Source organism: Centruroides vittatus, unplaced genomic scaffold, assembly GCF_030686945.1.
Source record: "Centruroides vittatus isolate TY-2023 unplaced genomic scaffold, ASM3068694v2 contig_753, whole genome shotgun sequence".
NCBI classification, from domain to species: Eukaryota; Metazoa; Arthropoda; class Arachnida; order Scorpiones; family Buthidae; genus Centruroides; species Centruroides vittatus.
The window spans coordinates 99,839-121,212 of NW_027122489.1; the positions used below are offsets into that span (position 1 = coordinate 99,839).

The 21,374-nt window shown below is 28.6% G+C and overlaps 2 protein-coding genes across 4 annotated transcripts in view; one reads left to right on the forward strand and one right to left on the reverse strand.

The window, feature by feature from the left end:
- Positions 1–2,993: 2,993 nt before the first annotated feature.
- LOC136981354 (peptidase inhibitor 15-like) overlaps positions 2,994–21,374 on the forward strand; it is a 45,369-nt gene continuing 26,988 nt past the window's right edge. The window contains exon 1 of the mRNA XM_067277679.1: positions 2,994–3,083. The gene's annotated coding sequence lies outside the window, so the exon portion shown is untranslated. The remainder of the gene's footprint in view (positions 3,084–21,374) is intronic.
- On the reverse strand, positions 13,864–21,321 carry LOC136981351 (tubulin monoglutamylase TTLL4-like). Of its 3 annotated transcripts, none has more exons than XM_067277672.1 (3): positions 21,247–21,321; positions 15,984–16,054; positions 13,864–15,905 (listed from the first exon to the last, which is right to left on the reverse strand). In XM_067277672.1, the coding sequence occupies exon 3, from the start codon at positions 15,880–15,882 to the stop codon at positions 14,212–14,214; it is 1,671 nt and encodes a 556-aa protein (XP_067133773.1). In that variant the 5' UTR covers positions 15,883–15,905; positions 15,984–16,054; positions 21,247–21,321; the 3' UTR covers positions 13,864–14,211. The 3 variants fall into 3 exon arrangements, with proteins under 3 accessions (XP_067133773.1, XP_067133772.1, XP_067133771.1); XM_067277671.1 differs by lacking the exon at positions 21,247–21,321 and adding an exon at positions 18,612–18,663; XM_067277670.1 differs by lacking the exon at positions 21,247–21,321 and having other exon boundaries at positions 13,865–15,905; positions 15,984–16,071.

Here is a 21,374-nt window from a genome sequence, read left to right on the forward strand (position 1 = left end):
TCATAACTTTGGTTTTACAGATTTTATCTCAGCACGTTACATGACTCTAGAAATGACGTCAATTTTACTAAGAATTCCTTTTATTGTTTCTTATTATATTTATATAGTATCGTTTAATAAACTTTAAATGCTTAAAAACAATAAATTGTTAAACTATATTCGAAATTTTTTTATTTATTACGTCAAGAAATAGTTTTAGAAATGATAGAATTTACGTTCATGGTTATAGTTACACCCATGCATTTTTCTTCGTTTATACTAAATTAAATCAGTAGGATACAATACAGGGAAGGATTTACACATAAATTAAACAAGCTAAAACTGAGGGCCTCAATCTACGAGTCTACAACTCAGGGCTTCAAGCTTTCGAATTTATTATTTTGTGGAAGGAAAGGGCTCTTATATATATTATGGCTTAAGTCTACAATAAGTCTAAATTCGTTCCTTACGCAATGATTTTACGTTATAATATTTATTATCTGTAACAGTATCGTATACTTAGTCTTATAACTTAAATAATTGAATAAAAAACTGTAGAAATTAATCATTTTTAGCAAGTTATTGTGGCAGTTTTTTCAAGAACACATTTTTTTAATGTTTATAATTAGTGTATATTTTTTTAGATTCGTGACTTGTCAATCCTTTCTTTGATAAAATTTCTATGTTCAAGGATAAACAAGTCATGTAAATGGAATGATAATAAATATCTTATCAAACTTTAATAAGTTATATAAATAAAGTCTGTATATAAATTCTAACTTTCTTAGGATTATTTAATTGATTTGGATTATTCTGTTAATGCCTTTTAAAATATTTTAAAATGCATTTACTTAATAATATTTTTAAAGTTTTTAAGTAAAACGGTTAGTTTTTATCTTATAAATTTAATTTTAACAATAAAAGAAAACAAAGCTATATACATAATAATATTTTTATTAATTATTAATTATGAATAATACACTTTAGTGAGTTTCCTTTTTCTTATTTCCTTACAAATTGTATAACAAAAACATAAGTTAAAATAAAAGAAAATGTAATTATTTAACTTATTTTTAATAATAATTAAGTTAATTTTAATTGTGTAATTTTATTATACATTTACGAAAGCATTTTTGAAATTAAAATCGACAAAATAAATGGAATTAAATGTGTTATTTCCCTATTTGAAAGGAAGTAGAGGAAATAAAATGCTTTAAAGGAAGTTTTGTATAGAATCGTTATATAATAATACGTCAATTGTCATCTGCCACACCTTTTAAGATATAACCTTTCTAAAGTTCTTTCTAAAGTTCATTGAAGGGAATCATATAAAAGCTATGGTTTTTTTAATTTTAAATAAAGGGATAATCTATCTGTATTTAACTGAAATCAATATTAGGGAGGCCCCGGGCCCTCTGGGTCTTTCCCTCGTCACGCTTCCCATATCTATTTACGTTACTCTATTATTTAAATTTAAATAATATAAATGTTAACAAATATTTGTATTACTTCGTAGTCTGACTGTTTATATTTGACGAGAAAATTGATATTTTTGGATTGAGAACGAAAGTGAAAATGAAACAACATTGAATGTTAACAGGAAGTAAAAGTGCAGAGTCTAATCAAGTGAGAAATTTTAAAGGTTTTTTTTAAATAAAAGAGTGAAAATAAATAGAAATTATTTTAAATTCCGAGTATATATAGTCATAAATTAGAGATCCGTTGAACATATGCAATCAGCATGATACATACGCCTACAATGGTGACAAGTGTTTTAAAGAATGTGAAAATAGGTTAAATGAAACCGTTATTAGATGATTTTAAAACGTAACCTGATAGCATTGGCAACAAAGTTTCAGTTTCATAAATTATCATTAGATATTAAACCTAACTCAAAAAGTAGAAAGCAATTATAATATATTATTATATTCAGTAGACTTATGTATTTAAAAAAAAAGGATTATAATAGCCAATAAATAAATGGTGTGTTATAAAATACAACGAGAATGTAAAGAAAAAAATCCTAATTACGAAATATTTTACATGTTTGTATTGATTTATATTATTAAATTTGAATATTTGGTCCATTAGTGAATGGTTAAAACCACTGAACACTGATCGCCTCATCAATGGGCTACCACGTGGAATTTTTTGCATTTTCTTGAAGTATCATTATAGGGGCCAGTCCTGCCGAGAGGCATCCTTTCTTGGTAGATTGCTCATGTGTTGCGTTGCCCAACAACAATTTTGAATATTTTATTGTTTGATAGAAAATTGTGTTCGAAATTAAGTTTCTTTTTTAATAATATTACACATAATACTTGTAAAATGATGATGTCGGATTCATCAGGTCAAAACTCGGAGGTTCGTGTAACAGTAATTGGCAACGCAACTGCACTAAATAAAAGTTGTGGGTTCGAGTGCCACTCCGAATCGATCTTTTCTTCCAGAATATAATTAATTATATTCTAATTATTAAATTTAATACAACATGGCGACTTTTTCATTTTTTTATTCTTTCCTTCCTGTGGGTATTTAAAAGGGCCTTTGAAATCATATCCATTACGGATTCGGCCAGATCCACAACGGAAGCGGCCGGTTGGTGAAGAACGGTGCAGATCATCCGAGGCAGGCCATTTTCCGAAAAATTACTGGGGTTTTTGGACAGCCCGGATCCCAGATCCCCAGAGCAGTAGGTTAACACCTTAACATCCTTTGCAGTCAGATGGCAACTTAATCGCTTATCTTTAGTGCAAATTATTTTATATACTTAATTATCCAAGTTTTGGCCCAATGAATACGGTGTTATAATTTGATTAATTTATAATTTATGGCTTAGTTTTACTATAAAATTAAATATTTTATATATTTTATAAACCGGATTTAACCCTTGATTAATTACACAAGAAATTATAATTCGTTTAATTTCGTTAACATTAAGCTCGATACTTAAAGAAATACGAAACTATCAAGAATTTTTCTTAACACTATAAATACAGATGACGCTGACAGTAGTCATAGATATGGTTTCTAATTGTATATGGAAGACTGTAAGAAAAGTTAGGGATAATGTATTAATTTTTCTTTTATATTATTGAAGGTAAGTCGATACCCTTTCTTTTCTTTTGTTTTTTAATTGTGGATATGTCTATCATTAAATATGTTATATATATATATATATATTATTCTTTATACAACCATTAATAATATTTATTCATTTTGAGTTACATCACTCACATCACAGATAATCTCATATGCATTTAAATTTTTCTATTTTATTCTACGTTTGGATTTATCAAATAGTAAGTGATTTTTCCTATTTCGATTGAATGAGCGTGGCTATTTTTTTGTTATAATTATTTGTTAAAGTTATATACAGTCGAATCCATAAGTATTCAAAGGTGACTAACTTAGAAATTAAGAACATTTGAATAATTAATAAATCATATTTGCTACCATAAATGTTTTTAAAAACCATATTTTGAAGTTTGAACAAATAAATTTTAATTTTTGTATATATGTTTATGTGTATTATGTCAATAGAAAAAGACCTAGAGACTACCGAAGCTTATTCTGTAGCCGTCAAGAGGCTATAAGGTTAGTCTACAAAACCCTGATTATCCGAAGTAATGTGAACTGATACAACCGAAAACTCGGATAATACGGACCGCCATGCTCATTTCGGAATAAAAATTACAAATATAAATGGATTCGGTCAGTCCCCGTTGTGGGCCTGGCCGAATTCATAAATGAACTTCTTAGATCGCCCTGTGGGGCTATCTTAGTGCCCACAGGGCGGAGTTTAAAAACACATAAATGAGAAGTCTCATTGAAGGTAACAGAAAGAAATCATTTTGGAATACATGTTATTTTAAACTTTTATCTCGGATAATATGGACTCGAATAATGGTTAGTCGGGGCCCGAATAATCGGGATTTTGCTATATCTAAATTAAAAATTTTAAATCTTGTTAACATCAAGATAATGTTTAAACATTTAAACGAGTTAACCAGGAAATATTAAATTAATCCGACATTAAGATTCTTAAGTTAAATACTGAATTTAATTTTTTTAGACCAAACTAAGAAATGATATCGTTATTTTTTCATATATAAATACAATTCAACCTTTTAAGTGGAGATTTAAGTTACTATATGCTTATTTTTCTGTATCAATTTATAAAACAAATTACTGTGTTAAAAATATCCAGCAGCGAGTTGTGTAACTTTCCGACATTTAAAATTGTTTGTGGCGCCATCTGTTACGATATTTTATTTTGAAAAAAATTTTTATATTATTAATTAGTATAAAATGGCAAAAGCTTAATTTTCAGAATAAAGTCGAGTTTTATATATATAAAAAAAAAATTGTAAATGCTAATAACGAATAAAATCGTGATTAAGTCTTACCCCACTGAAGTACGACGCATGACTCTCTCTATCTCTCAACCCAATCAACCCAACTACCAAACTTTAATGGCATCAATCCCCCTAATATACAAGCCTCCCTGCAAAATTTCAGAAATTTTTGACAAAAGACACAGGAGTTATTAAGCTTCAAAGTGGGTGAACAAATCGTGCTCCCTACACACATACAAACACAAACATATCCATACATACATTTAAAAAAACTCTAACTTTTTTGTATTTCTCGATGTTTCAAGGTCCCCTGAGTCCAAAACCTGTGTATATTCGTAATTATGTTTTAATATATATTAATTGAACGTTTGTTTAACCTTATTACGTAAGGTTAAATAAACTTAAATCGATTTCAAATAACATCACTATTGCTTTATAGGAATTAATTTGTACAAGGGAGAGTCAAACGAAAACCTTAATTTGTAAATAAATTCTAGTTTATTGATTATAAATGTCATACTAATCTGCAGCGTAGTCTTTATATCCTGCAATTCATACCAACCCTTGGTTACAAAGTCCGCGGATTCCTCTCAAATAGAATTATTTTAGTTGCTTGTAAACCCATGAAATACCTTCTGCATCTCTTCATCTGATGTGAAAATTATGAAACTCAGCACCTATTTAGTTGTTCAAACAAGTGATAATCACTTCAGGTAGAATTTGTAAAACACATCATGTGCAATTTTCCATGAATGTAACTGTCAAATGTGAAATATGTAGTAGCAAAGTTGATTGATGGTGATATATGTAGATTCGCATTGTCTTGTTACAGAAGAACATCATTATGTTCTATTCAGCTATTGCATCCACCATAAAAAGACATGTTTTCCTGTGCGATGCGTTCAACTTCAGCAATTGACTGTGGCGTTACAACTCAGTGAGCCTTTTCCAGTTCCTGATCATCACCCATAGAAGTCGTGTCACCATGAAACTTTCTTCTACGCCACTTGTGCACTAGCTGAAGAAATGTGCATGCACTCCTATACTGAGCCTTTATTTTGCGATAAAGTTTTGCTGTTTTCACCCTTCACTACTACGAAATCTGATAACTAAATGATGCTCGTCTTTGGGACGTGATTCAAGTGCCATCTTAGGACTGCTACTGTGACATCACAGTTGTAGCCAGGTGCGTATTGATTCCTAGTACTCACTTCCCAGATACCTTTCAACAATGTTAAAATTTGAAAAAAATTACATAAGTTTTAGAATTTTTACACACATTTTAAGGTTTTCATTTGATTGATCTGTGTGTGGTATGTCAACTACTCGATATAGTTTGTGCTAACATAAATAATATTAATTTCTTCATATATAATTATTTAATGAGTAACTAAGGAAAAGTAAGTTTATTATTTTTGTAACGAATCAAGATATGTCAAAATTTAATAATTATTTAATGAAATAATAGGGATAGATTCCAGATTCGGGGAGAATTTATTTCTAGAAAATATTTAATTTATGTAATCAAAAACGTGCCATTAAGATCGATCTAATTATTGCTTATTACAAGTGGACCTGATTTAACGTTTTCTCCAGTGAATTTTATCAAAATACACTTTTAGCCTTGCCAAATGTGTATTGGATTGGATAAGGCAAAGCAACACAACGGTAATCTCCAAAGAGGGGGATGATTTCTAATGGAAACTGGCCTCTGTTTACATGTTAAACAGGAAGAAAACTCAGAAAACTCCACATTGCCAGCCTGCTCGTTGAGTGCGAATCCACGACTAACCACTGACGAGCCCTTGCCGTATGTAATTCAATACTTTAAAAACGATACGACAACGAATCGTTTAAACTGTTAATGAATATTTTAAAATGCAATTTCAGTAAAAATAAGTGTACGAAATGTGTTTTCTATATGAGTCGCGACATCGCGACGCCTATATGAACTTTTCTGTCTTTTGTTCTCTTATTTTTAACTTACGTAGTCTAAAGTAGAGAGAGAGAGAGACCAATTCGATACGTCTTCACTTTCTAATTATGCTAAATTTGCGAAAATAAAATGAAAATATCCACCAGAAAATAAATCAATATATCATTTTAATGTTAATATATTCTTTGGCAATATAATTTATTATAAATAAATTTCATATCGAGAAAACTTTTCTTCCATATTGAAAGCAATTATGAAACTTAAACAAAAAGTTAATAAATATGCATTTTTATTAGATTAATTTTAATTCTAAATAAAATATTTAAAAGAATTTATCTATAAATAACCTTTAGCCCTCTTAGCCCCCCCCTATAAATAACCTTTAGCCCACTTTTTTCATAACCATCGTTGCTTCGTCTAGACCCACAATAAGGGCGACCAAGCGGTGAGGGATGGAGCCCGAGGGTTACCCGCCACGAATCGTTCGTGAAAAATTTTTGGGATTATTGGACCGCTCGGATTCGATTCCGGGTCCAATAGAGCGGTAGCTTAGGCCTTAAGCCTTTGAAGAAACCTATTTTCCATGCCACAAATAGGCAAGGTGTAAGGGAGCATAAAGTGTCCACCAGTTCCGTTCCCTGAACACTGATAGTTCTGTCGTGGGTTCGCGCCTTGCCAAGATGGGTTGGCCACGTGGAGTTTTCCGGGTATTCCCCCACGTCTTTAACGCTTAAATATAAGCCAATCACCCTTAAAAATCCTCCCTCTAGGCAGATCGCCCAGGTGTTGCGTTGCCGTAATTAACACAACAAGTAAACAACGGGAGTATAAGCACAAGGCCCAGGAAAAATAGGGCCTCGAAATGGTGGTATCAAAATGTGATTAGTATTATATTTTTATTTTAAAATTTTGTTTCGTGGGAGTCCATTCCGTAACGTTTTTTGGGTAAAGTTAAAAATTAATCGACCATTTCTATCGTATTTATTTATTTATTTATTTCCAAAAACGAGGCTGAAAAATAAAATCTTGCACAGAGAACATGAAAACACCGCTATTTTCTATTTTAAAAAATGATTAATCGCAGCTGTAAAATTTTTAAAATAAAGTAATAACGCTCTAATATTCTTTAAAATCTTTCAAAAATGTCTTAAAATAATATCAATATAAAGAAAAGTGATGAACATTTCTCACTTACAGAAGTTTGTAAAGAGTATTTTTATTATAGCATATTTTTAAAGAATAATTGACAACTTTCACTTTAGTTTTATAATTTATAATATATAAAAATTGAATGTGTTTACTTCCCATGGAAATAAGTTACAACAGTAAGTGTAATATTCCAGCTTCTGTAACAGCCTGCCATAAGAGATGCTTAGAAGTTACTCAAACTTCTGTAAGAGATAGTTAATTGTCAAAGTCCTTTTTAATTTGTTGTGAAACCGCGTTGTATTATTCTAGAAGTGTTGAACACGAGATCGTGTTAGTAACAATCACATGGCTTTTTCCACCTTTATTTAGTCGACTAAATAAAAGTGGAAAAAGCCATGTGATTGTTACTAACACGATCTCGTGTTCAACACTTCTAAAGTTCTTTTTATTGTTTTAGGACATATTTGGAGAAGTTAGAAATATTTTTCTAAGTTTTTAATTTAATTCATTAAATCATTCATTCTATTCAATCGATAACTAAACTTTATTATTAATTTTATTTTTACTTGAAAAATAAATCAGATTTGTTTCGCATTTCGTTTCTAATTGCATTTTATTCTTTATGTTTTTTGACTCAGTGGACCTTGAAATGTTGAGAAATGGAAAAGAAATTCGGATTTTTTTTCTGTATGTATGGATGTTAGTGTGTTGGGGGCACGATTTTGTTCATCCTATTTGAAGCTTAATAACTCCTGTGCTTTTTGTCGGAAATTTATGAAATTTTGCAGGGATGTTTGTGTATTAGGGGGTATTAACGCTGTTGAATTTTGGTGATTAAAGGTCGAGGGGTGAGGAGATAAAAGGGGAACGTGTGTCATATCTCGAGTAGAATCAGACTTAATGACGATTTTATTCGTTATTAGCATTTACAATTTTATTACAAAACTCATCCCTACCCTTAAAATTAAATTTTTTGCTATTTTATAATAATACAAAATATAAAATCTTTTGAAATAAAATATCAAAAAAAATGGTGCCACATGTAGTTTTTTAACTTTCGCCGGGAAAGTTAAACGACACGTTACTGGATTTTTTAAGATATTATTTTAATTTGATTATTAATAATCAATTTTTTCTTTACTATAACGTGATTTTGTGATTTTTCTACGTAATTGTAACTGATGTCTATTGTATAATATATATAATTAATCTATAGAAATCATTGTTATTAAACAATAATTTCTGTGCAACCATAACTAATTTTCTCTCATAAATTATTATTTTTTTTAAACCCTTAACTTTATTTTGAATCTTAACATTAAAGGATAAATTAAATAATTGTAATTTTGAAAATACTTTTTAATTAAAATAATTAAATTTCTTCATCTCACAAAAGTTATTTTTTATATTTTGAAATTATTCAGATCAATTTAAAGAATTATAGATTCAACATAATTCCTGCTTCCTGTGAAAAAGTATACACTCTCCCTATATAACATTAGGTTCTATAAATGAAAATATTGAATTTAAAAATGTATACGATATACTCGTAAACTTAATTGTTTATTGTATAATCAAAATTCATTGTTTGAAATAAAGTTATTTTATAACTCTAACCAGTATAAATATAATTATTTAAATAAATTATGAAAAACAAAAACTCTAGCAACGAGTTACGTAACTTTCCCGGCAATATTTAAAGCTGCGTGTGGCGTCATCTGTTATGAGATGTTGTTTTAAAACTTTGTATATTATGGTGACAATCGAGTGGGTTTCCGACTTATTCGGCACCCTTATAATAATTAATACAGAGAGTAGGGATAGGTTTTATAAAAAATTGTAACTAGTAAAATCGTCATTAAGTCTGACCCTACTGGAGATACACTCGACCCCCATTATCACCCCACCTCATCGATCTTTAACCACCAAAATTTCAGAAATTTTCGACAAATGACACAACAGTTATTAAGCTTTGAAGTGGGTGAGCAAAATCATATCCCCTCACACACACACAACCATATACTGTATATATATATATATACAGAAATACCTCTAAATTGCTTTTGCATTTCTGAACGTTTTAAGATCCTCTGAATCCAAAAATGTAAAAATTTTGGGGGTCATTTTTTGACCTATTGCCATACTTTATGTAAAAAAAAATATCAATACGAAAAAGGGACTTCAAAATCCATATTAATCTAATTAATAACCAAAAGATCATTACCATTTCTTTGCGCCTAATTCTCGATATACAGGTACTCGAATTCGGTTCCGCACGATTGCACGAATGTGACGAAATTTCGTTTTATACGAGTTTAAGTAATTAATACAGGATTTAAAATATCCTTTATTTATTTTAAAATTAAATATTCTCATTTAAAAAATAATGTTTGTAGGACGTTGCACCGATTTTTAACTTACACGTCGAAAGACATGATCTTCATTTTGTAATATGTCATAACATTGGAAGCTGTTAGTTTTTAACTTGATATTGATAAAGGAAAAAAGAAAAAAAAAATTAAAAACTTCCACGAAAGAGAGAAAATAACAAGCGCAAACCTAAAAATGCGTTATACATTGAACTTTGATATCAGGAAATATATAAATAATTAAATATAAATAAAAACAAGCTTGGATAACAGATATTTTTTGAGAGAAGTCCATCAACCTCTTCGGTAAACTAATTAGGGAAAAAACAGGGATTGAAGAAGAAGTAAGGGACGTGACGGAAGATTTTCAATTAAAAAAAAAAAAACATTAAGAAGAAAATTGTTCCTTTGTCATGTGACACAATGAAGCTTCATTTTCGTTAATTTTATAAATGTTAATAAAAAAATAACGGGAACCTTAAATCTTTTACAATTTCCAGATAAATGCTAGTCTTTATCTATACAATTTTGATTTAATATATAACTAATTTACCGTGTAAATCGAGTTAGATGCGTATACGTTTCTCCAGAATCTTTTATTATTGTTTTGTTATATTTATACTGTATTTCTCCTTATATTTTTTTAAAATATTGATAGATAGATAGATATCTTTATTTGGCATAGAAGGCTTTCGCCTGTTACAGGGGCGTTTTGTTTAAACGCATATTTATACACATATAATAGCATCTCAATTTCTCCTTATATTAATTATTGTAATACCATCGTTTTATTATTAATTTAAAATATATTTTTAAATTAATAATATTTTTCTTGGATTTGATAATCATTACTTCCACTTCGAATAAGCTCGATACGTGTAATAAAACAATGCATTTTTATTCCCGAAATATAACTTTTTAAAGATAGTTTTCAATACCAAATGTGAATAATAGCATCATAACGGATGATGAATATAGTATAAAATTTATTATTTATGAGATGGATTTATTAATTAATGTTTTTTCAATTGAGTATTTTATCTTCTATTGCAGATTGTGACAATTGCTTTTGTGTATATCCTGTTAATTTTCGACGGATTGTAATAATTTATAAACTGACGAATGAAGTATTTTTCATCTATATTATAAATTACTCAGCCATGTTTATTTAAACATTACTAAACTTTGCGTTTATTACATTTTCCTTTTATTATACTTTCATTGTTTATAAAGGAAAAACTTCAAAATTTTAGTAATATTTACAATTTTATTTTAAGCAAATTTTTACAGTTTATAATATTTTAATATATTTACAATAAATAATAATAATTTTTTTACAATAGATGTTATAAATATCTGAAAATTAATTAATGTATTTAACTTGGACATTTTTATAAATAAAATATATTCATTAATAGATGAAATACATAGCTTTTGAATTTTTAATTAGCAAATAAAATATTTTAAAAAAAATTTATGGTTTAAAGAGATTTATAATTAAAATTATCAATTGAAATAATATATTTAGGCTTATTACAAAAAAGGTGTGTTATAGTTATATATTGTAAATCTTCATAATAAATTGTATCCTAAGAATAACACCGAAATAAATGTAGAGGTGTTTGTTATGTTTTAAAAAAGTAAACGTTTATTTTATTTTTAACAGAAGTTAATATTTAAGGCATAAATTTTAAAAAATGTTTTACTAAAAACTAATTTTTTTCCCAATATATTTTCCTACTTAAATTAAATCAATATTTATAAATGATATTGACCTTGAAGAAAGTCCTTTCCTAGTAAAAACTTCCAGTTTATTTATTAGACAGAATTTTTTCCTGCGTGAAACAAAATCATGCATTAACTATTGATCTCTACAGACAACTCCATTTTACTTCCGCCGAAGTCCACAAAGATAAAACAATAAACAATAGCGTGTTTGACATTCCTGGGTTACATACATTCGAAATGAGTAGATAAATTGCTTGCATAAAAACTACGTAAGTTCTTTTTTCAATTGTAATTTTTCTGGTGTATACAATTTTGATGGAATGCTAAAGCAAACTAAAACATATTATTACAATACAAAAAGAATTATTTGAGGTAAATAAAGCTAAATATACATATTAGTTTGTTTACTTTTAAGTAAATGAAACCTTTGTGAAGCAATACCAACTAAACAATCTCAGAAAAATACATATAATATTAATACAAAGAAGCAGAATGAAAAGAAATGAAAATATATATTTTTTAAATAAAATTATTATTAAAATATTCAATTATTATTTACAGTAGACTTGCACGGACTATAAAAGTTAGACCCACAAAAGCAGTTCAAAATTCGATTAAAATATATTTCTTAAATGCTTATAATGAATATGAAATAATAAATAATAATACAATTCATCGCATTTGTACACATCTGTCGAGTGTGTTACTAAGCATAACTTAAATTTAATTCTTTCTATCGTCAGTGAATGTGAACCTAATTATGTTAAAGCAGTTACAATCATAATTCATATCTTTAAAATGTGCTGTTGCTTATGCCCGTTCGTTTCTAACATTTATATTCGATATATATTGACTTACAAGTTAGTGGCGAGAGACTGATGAAGTGATATAAATAGAAAACTATGGATAAACAGTACGAAATGTACAAAGTCCTATTAAATACACAGGGTGTTGCTGGATGATTTAACTTGGTGATTTTTAACTTAGTTTTTAGTATATAAAATTTCCGAAAATATCTATCGTTTAATATTAGATTTTTAACGTTTAAATTGGCTTTGTCATATAGATAAAATGCCCTTTTTATCCCATTAGCATGGGTGACCACAGAGGGGGAAATGCGGCACTTGCCCTCCCTGGGATCGAGTAAAAATTCAATTATAATCGTTAAAGTGATTGATATATGTAACTTTACATCCTCGACCATGGGACTTGTACAGTACTTGTGAAAAAGAAAACCTCAAAAATTTATTGAGATAATTATTTGTCACCAAGCTTATCCACCTGAAAAATTTTCTGCGGATGTCTATGATCATTTATATAATAATAAAAAAACGGTTTGTATAATAATAGTATTAATGCATTATCTCTCTCGCTACTTTCTAAGCAGATCGTAAAATGTCTTCTTACGAAATTGCCTTTTGTTTTTTTACTTAGTTCTACATTATTTCAAGCTTTTTATAGCACTTGTCAAATAAAAATTGCGTTAGTTTGTCGATAGGCTATTACGCTATAGCAATAAAGATTATACAATAGCAATAGAGTGCAAACTTGCTAATAAAATTATATATAAGATACAATAGTAACGGATGCGAGCAAACAGCGATCATGAACGGATTACTGGATTGCGGAATAAACTTTTTAAACATACGCTTTTATGATCTGTATGATAAATATTAAATAAGAGTAATGCTTTTTAAACTTTTAACTTCACCATGTTATAATTTTTAAAGAAACTAACTAAAATATAAGTATAACTTTCTAATTGCAAAACAAGTAAATTGACTAAACAAAAAGTAAATTAAAAATGGTAATATAGCAGCCATTATAATTAATTATTATATCCTAAACCATAAGTGATTCAAAAAATTTTCAAGTTACTTCTGCAAAATTCTGTATATTATTAGGCTTAAAATAAAATTATTCTATCAATAAGCTTATTTTAGCAATGTTTTATTGGAGCAATTCTTTACAAAGGAATACCTATTTTACTAATAACTATTTGCTGTCACACAAGTAATTAGTTTTTATTAGTTAGGTAAATGATAACAGTAATCAATTTTTAAAATCTTATTACACGTATGTATAATATAATAATATTTTTTATATTATTTTTTGCATTTTTTACTTCAAATTTCATAATTATTTTTTATGCCTACTTCATCTTCTCCATTCAAAAAATCTCCCAATAATTCATTATTTACATATTAATACTGTAACTCCATAACAAATAGCTAATAAATAATAATCATACTTAAAAAATAATCAAATGATGTTTTAGATAAAATGAAAAAAAAGTAAAAAATCAATGTTAAATTGTTTTCATTTCTATAAATGCAGAGTTTAAAATATTTAGTTTTTTAATATAAACCTTACATAGGTTATGTAAGGACAAAAATATAATTACTCTTACTTTCTGATAATTTTGCCCACTAAACGCAAACGTATTCCCTATTACTTAATATAGTTTATTATTATTATTAAAATAGAAAACTAAATAACCAAACGAATTAATTAAAACACTATATTTTCTATTAAAATACAAACCTATATTAAATATAATAGGAAATATGTTCGTTTATTTTGACTTACTGAAGTTTATTGTCCTTATTTATTTCTCTTGAAGGGTGTGCAAATAATTTAGTAAAAATATAAGGAAACCCAAAACATTAAATAATTCATTTTATTTAATAATTTAAAGTTCTTTCTTATTTAAATCGTTGCATAAAGATAACAGTAATTTAATTCCCTCTTTTCTATTGTAAAAATATTTGTTTTCCCAGGCATCTAACAGCAGGTTATAATACTTAGATTTTTCGAAATATTTTAAATATTTTGACGAACCTTTCGAAGGAAATATTCGTATAAAATTACCGCAACGTGATAATTCGTCTTCACTTTGTATTAAAATCTTAATATCATCAACGGATAATCTATTTAAAATTGTTGATTGTGTCCAATAACCAAGTTCGTGTCGAGTTTGCTTTACTTTTTCTTCTTGTTTCAAATTGCTGGTATAGATATTATTATCAAAGCAACAGAATTTAGTATTCGTGATATTACATTTTGCCAAAAGTTCTTGTTGTTGCTTTACTGAAATTTCTAGACTTGGAATGTGTAGGCCTACGGTATTAAGAACATCTTTAATTAAAGAACATTTAATAAATTTATCTAATTCGGAATTAGAGTGAAGACTCGGAGATATATTTACTTCTAACAGCCAAGGTTTTAAGTTACGATCTAATAAAATATCAAATCCAAAGAGTTCATAACAGGAATATCTATTTTTCGTGTATGATCTTACCAGAGTACCTATAGGATCTTCACAACTTATCATAGTTTTAACGACTACATCCTTGATGCAGGACCATACTTTGTCAGTATCGATATTGTATTGTTGTAAGTATTTCCACAAGGATTTTAAAGTCCATTTATGGCCATTGCAGAGTTTTATGTTGTTATTTACGGTATAAGAAGAATTTTTACAATTAATACTATAATTTGTAAGATGCATAAATTTTTCACCTAAATGCTTCTTCGAATTTGAATACTTAACTGAAGCAAAGCGCACTAGCCCGTTGTTATAAATATATATTTTTAAAGGATAAAAACTAGTAACGAGAACGTAAATTCTCAAATCAAATTTCGTGCCATTCACTAAATATGGCTGGCTTAAATATCTTTGTACTATTACAGGTATATTTTTGGGTATATCTTCCCATCTGTTTATGACGGTTACTCCAGTACCTCTGGCAGAAGCGGGTGGTTTGACAATCCAATTGATTTCTTCTTCTTTCCATATCTCAACAAGGTTTTTCATGTCTTGAGGCAGTATATATGTTTCTGGCATAAAACAAAATTCTTCATCTCGAAATTTTTTATTCATCTTCATGATATTTGACCATAAACGATCTTTTCTACCAATATAAAAACTTCCGGGAAAATGGTTAACTTTTTGATATTCCTTTAATGTTTTAAATTCATTGCATTTCATGTATTTCCCCCAAGTCGAAGTCCAGTTCGACATATGACCAGTAATATTAAAACCAGATCTATTTACTATTTGCAAAACTAATCTTGGAGAAATTGTAGACATTTTCCAGTTGAGTAATTTTTGGATCTCATCTGACAAAATTTCTACTTTTATTCTCTCCGTAAGACATGAAAAATTAATTGTTGGGGGTATATTTGGAAATAAACTTGCTCTTAGTGGACTCAATGCATTCACTTCTTTAATAAGATCAATTTCGTGAAGTTTTTCAGTTATAGCTGAGTCCGTTGAACAACCATTTTCGGATTCGCCGCTCACACACATGGATAAAATTTGCTGGTTCAATATGCCATTATCATCCAACACGTACTCCATATTTAATTTTTACAGTAATATATCTAAAGAAAGATAATAAGGCCAAACAGTTTAATTTTATAGATCAAAACACATGTCTCTTTGAATTCTAGTTAAGTTACTATTAATTTTAATACCTCCGTATAAGATTTTTAAAATGTTGTTATCATTAGCCTACATCAAATGAGGATACCTGGAAATAAAGAAACTGTATTTTATCATAATATAATTTTTTAATTACAGGCTAAGTTTAAAAATAAAAGTAATAATAATAAGAGCTATATAAAAGAATTTTTATTTTTTAACATTTATATAGCCTAATTATTCTATTTTATTAAGATTTTATCACAAAAGGAGACATCAGGGCAAATGGCATACTACTTCCTGTTGTTGTAGTCCATCATTTCATATAATATACCCATTGTAGGTTTGAATAGGCCCAGAATAGAGATGGCCGGGTGGCGAGAGAAAGACCCAAATATATTTCCCTTCCCTCACTACCTATGAAAAAGTCATGAAAATTCGATGCCGATTATTAGGATTTTGAAAAACTTTTAAAAAAATCAATTTATTATTCACTTATATAATTAAAAAATATAAACATCCAACAACAATATCTAATGTGTATCATTAAAACAGTAGCATTTACTCTTAAACGTTTTTATTACGTATGAATACAGTATAATGTGTACAAAACACATCAAGAATAATATAAATTATTACACATTCTACGCACATTCGGTAATGTTAAATTAAAAAGAAAAATATTTATATATTAAAACATTTACTAACTTTTATAATATAGGCATATAGAATAACATAATATATTAGTGTAAGAAGGAACTGAACGGGTAAAAAATAAATGTTATATACAAGATATTAATTTAATTAATTTTTTAATTTACCCCAAATTATTAAGAAACTTTTCTGTTTCAAAATACTATATTTTCAGGATTTGTCAGAATTTTTAATAAATAAACACTGGTAATAAATTTAAAGTTATGATACCAGATGGCGCCACAACTTTAAGTTTAACGCTGTAGTCTGCTGCCATCTTATGATAATTACAAAATTTAAAATGTATTTACTTGATCAAACTTAACAAGTCTATTTTATAGGTAAAATTTACTTAAAACTATATTTAAAAAAAAAGAAGTAAACAGTATATAAATAAAATACGAATTTAAATTTTAAAAAATTAATTTTTGTTAAACGGGTCTCTATAAAATATAGTACAGTGGTATCTCGTATAACGTACGCCTCGAATAACGGACGCTGCGAACAACGGACTTACTGTTTGGCCGTTACGTGACTCGAGCAACGGACTGGCTGCGAACAACAGACTTTCCGGCATAATTGGTGACTGCTTCATGGGTGCGTTCTTTAATAGCGGTGAGGACGCACTCCCGTAGTAGCGGTGAGCAGCGCACTCCCCGCTACTACGGGAGTGCGCTGCTGTTTGTAGGCATTTAGGAACGACAGTGAAAGAAAGAAAGATGGCGGCGCCCGCATTATCGATAGTATCGTGATGGAGGAATCTATAATTCTAAACTATGAGCTTTAAAAAGCAAAAGAAGGGTCCCAATTGTAAAATTTAACCATAAAATGGATTATTTGTTGAAAGAGCATTCAAAATAGCCTCGAAAAAAAATTCGTAAAGACACATCGACGCGTGCTCGCTCGTTAACTCGCGCTTTCAGTTTCTAAATTCTCATTCATAAAACCACATAATGGACCCGGAAACGAAACTATCTGAGCCATGGAGGACGCCATGTTGTTTTCCACCGTAAACTACTGCTACAAGCGGCCGTTTTTGCCGTTCGACGGCGCGCACTCCCACCGGAATTTAGGAACGCGTTCCGCAGGAATTTTTAAACGGATGTCGTTCGCGCAGAGTTACGCGGAGGAATAAAAGAACGCACCCCCTGTTCATTTTTATATGATACAGTACGGTTATTTTATGCTGCGGAACGAATTAGATGTTTTAACATGTATTTCTATGGGAAAATGCGTTTCGTATAACGGACGTTTCACTTAACGGACGTGCACATGGAACGGATTAAGTACGTTATACGAAGTACCCCTGTAATTTCGAGATGATTGTAAGAAATTTTCGTTTATCTCTTCATAAATTTATTAGAAATGTCTTCAGTTTTTGCTCTGAATTTCATCAATGATAAGTGGAGTATCATTTATTATCAAATTATACTATATAGTGCATATAATTAATGTCAATATAATATAACTGCCTAATTATATAATTAATTTAATGCGTATAACTGTCAATATAACTTTAACCTAGCTATGAATAATATAGATATGGAGAGTTCGAATCCTTCGAACTTCCACGTAAGACAAACGGTAGTTATTGGGCACTCAAGGGAATTTTTATTTTAAATATACTAGGGCGTAGCAGAAAGATTAAATTAGGAAATATTATACTTACTGATGAATTCGTTTTCCCTCCTTTTTTATTGCCTATAGATTACCATTACTACTATTACTATTACTATCGATTATTAGACTACTAGCAGATAAGCCCGGCGTTGTTCGGGCAAAAAGTAACGATAACAAAGATTAACCCAACTCGATTATATTATAAGATTAAGGTCAAATTTATGAGAAATTTCGTTTTCACTATTCTATTTATCGAATATCTAATAGCAAAAATGATTAAAATCATTATTGAATTTTAACTGAATAAATCTTTAGTATTTAAAAAAATTTATTATAATGGAGAATTAACTTACTTGATGATAACCTTACCTGAATGAATTAATTTTAAATTCTAAAATTTATAATGTTCCAAATAAGTTTTTTATTTCGAATTTTTCGAATTTGGAACGAATTCAAATATTCGTTCAAATTCGTTTATTTTGGATTTATTGTTTTTGACTTACCCGAAAAGTGGAAATGATTAAAATATTTATTAATTGCCAAAATGTGTACTATTTGCGCCACTATTTATTTTCCTTCCTTATTATTTACACTTTATACTGACTAAAACTAATTCTCTCCTCCTCTTTCCTATGGGGTGAAATTTCTAAAAATCCCTTCTTAACGTGAGTTCCCGTGGTACACCCTACAAAAACGCAGTCAAAAATAAAAAAATCGCATCTAAAATAGCACAGTAGAAGCTGAGTTTTTTAAGATAAGCCTTAATCCTCTCCCTCTCCCCCGCGGGAGAAATTTCGAAAAATCCCTTCTTAGTGTACACTGTACAGTACATTCTCGTGACGTACCCTAACTGTGTACCAAATTTCAACTTTCAATTCCTAACCGTTTGGGCTCTGCGCTTATTATTATTATCAACCCATCTGGATTATATTATAAGATAGGGTTCCGTTTACCGTAAAGTCTAATAATCGATTCATAACATATAATTAAGTCTCGAGTTCAAATCCTAAGATTTAAACTTGTAGCTTAGTTATTAGTTAGTGTCATATTTATCTTTTATTTTTTTCTTGATGAACTATTGAACACTGGTAGTCGTGGGTTAATGCCTGACCAATGGGCTGGCCACGTAGAGTTTTCCATAGAATGTCCCTTGGCAAATCGCCCAAATCATATCTTGCATTACCTCATCTCATCATACCAAACCTTTTCTTGATAGAAAACTGTTACAAATGCAGGAATTAGTGTTGAAATTAATGCATTTTCACTAACTCAGTTAAATATAGATTCATGTTTTAGGTTTTTAGAAAGAATATATTTTCTATTTTCAATGAAGATAGAAAAACGTGGAGAATGAATCTCTTACTATCTATAGTATAGATTCAGACGCAACGTAAAGATGTTGATTAGTTTTGGCATAGATATTCGCTTTTAGACAAAATATAGTAGACAAAATGAGCTAAAAATAAACCATTCAGACGAAACACAGTGTAAATACAACTTGGATTACCGCCACATCACTAATATTTTATATCCAGATACATCACTTTGCTAATAATTTTTCATTTTAATTCTGAAATAACTGTTGTGCATGTATAATTATATAATAAAAATAATATGGTAATTTAAACGTATGTTTGTGAAATGCATACTTGTGCATAGACGGAGCATTATAATTGATTGTTAATAGAAGTAAATAGAAGCTGATTTTTAGATTTAAAAACAACAAAATTCCTTTGCTAGTATATTGTCCTTCTGTCGTTAAATCAATAATGTAACAGGAGGTTTTATAAAACAACTATTATTCATAATTATAATCAACCAATTAATTTTAAAAAGTAATATTTTAAAATCCTGATGTTTAAATATTTTATTTTAAAACTTAATTTTATTATTTATTATTTTAAAATGTAATTTACTTCCAAATATTGTTTAATGTTTGAACTCTATATTATGAAGATATTCATATAAGAATTTCACATTGGAAAATATACAGCAGATATTTTAAACTTTACTTTTATATCTAATTTACGTAGCATGAAGATAAATTTAAAACTTCCTTTAAAGTCTTCTACTTCAGAAGCGTGGGAAGATTATTCTTGCTGAAATAAACTTCCTGACCTATTCATCAACGCAAAGGATTTTAGGTAATTTCAGGTTATTTTCACACGTTAAAATGCCTTATGCTCAGGTTTTACAGTTCCAATTTCTCCCTTTTATATTTCAATTTAATGTATTTTTTTAAATTCAAATTTAACTATCAAAGTGCACACAAAATTATTCTCATAAGATTGCATAAAGACACATATAATTTATAAATAAAAATATAAATAGATAATAAAATGGAGTAAATATATTTCTAACAATTTCAATCTGAGAATTTTGTATGACATTTATGTATTTCATTGCCATGACCAGTTTTAGAACCATTTTCAATTTTTACTTCCCACGACAAGCAGAAGTACTAAATTTATCTTAAAATTTTATTTTTTATTAAAAAAAGGGGGAGGGAATTTGGCAATACTTCCAATCTCGATATATTCTAAATTATAACACTTGTAAATTAAACAGTAATTAATCAATTTTTCAAGATTTTATCTCGGATAATTTCTTGAAAATATCAGCTTTAAGCTCGTTCATCATTGTTAAAATAGTGTCGATTTTCATGTAACAGTTGACAATTTTGGCTCTTCGCCATACTTAACATTGGTTTGTTTAAGAAAAATTCACTTCCTTATCCTTGTTAATTGGATATTTTATTATTTTAAACTATGTTATATTAATGTAAGAAGAGAAATTTGCAGACTATTAATTAATATATTAGAAGTTTACAGAATGTATACATAATTACTTTTCCTGTAACACACGAAGGTAAGAAACCGAAACTTAAAAATATATATAGCAATTTGACAGTATATAAGCATAGAAAAGTAGTTAAATTTAGCAATGATTTACGAAATTAATAGACATTTTTTGGCACGTTTTACTTACCTTAATTCTTATTATTATCTGAAACAAGTAAGTTTTCTTAAGTTAGGAAAGCCGTGAAAACACACTAACCCACATTTGTAGGATGTGAAGATAAAAATATTCTTGTCCTCCAAAGCGACATCTGCGTT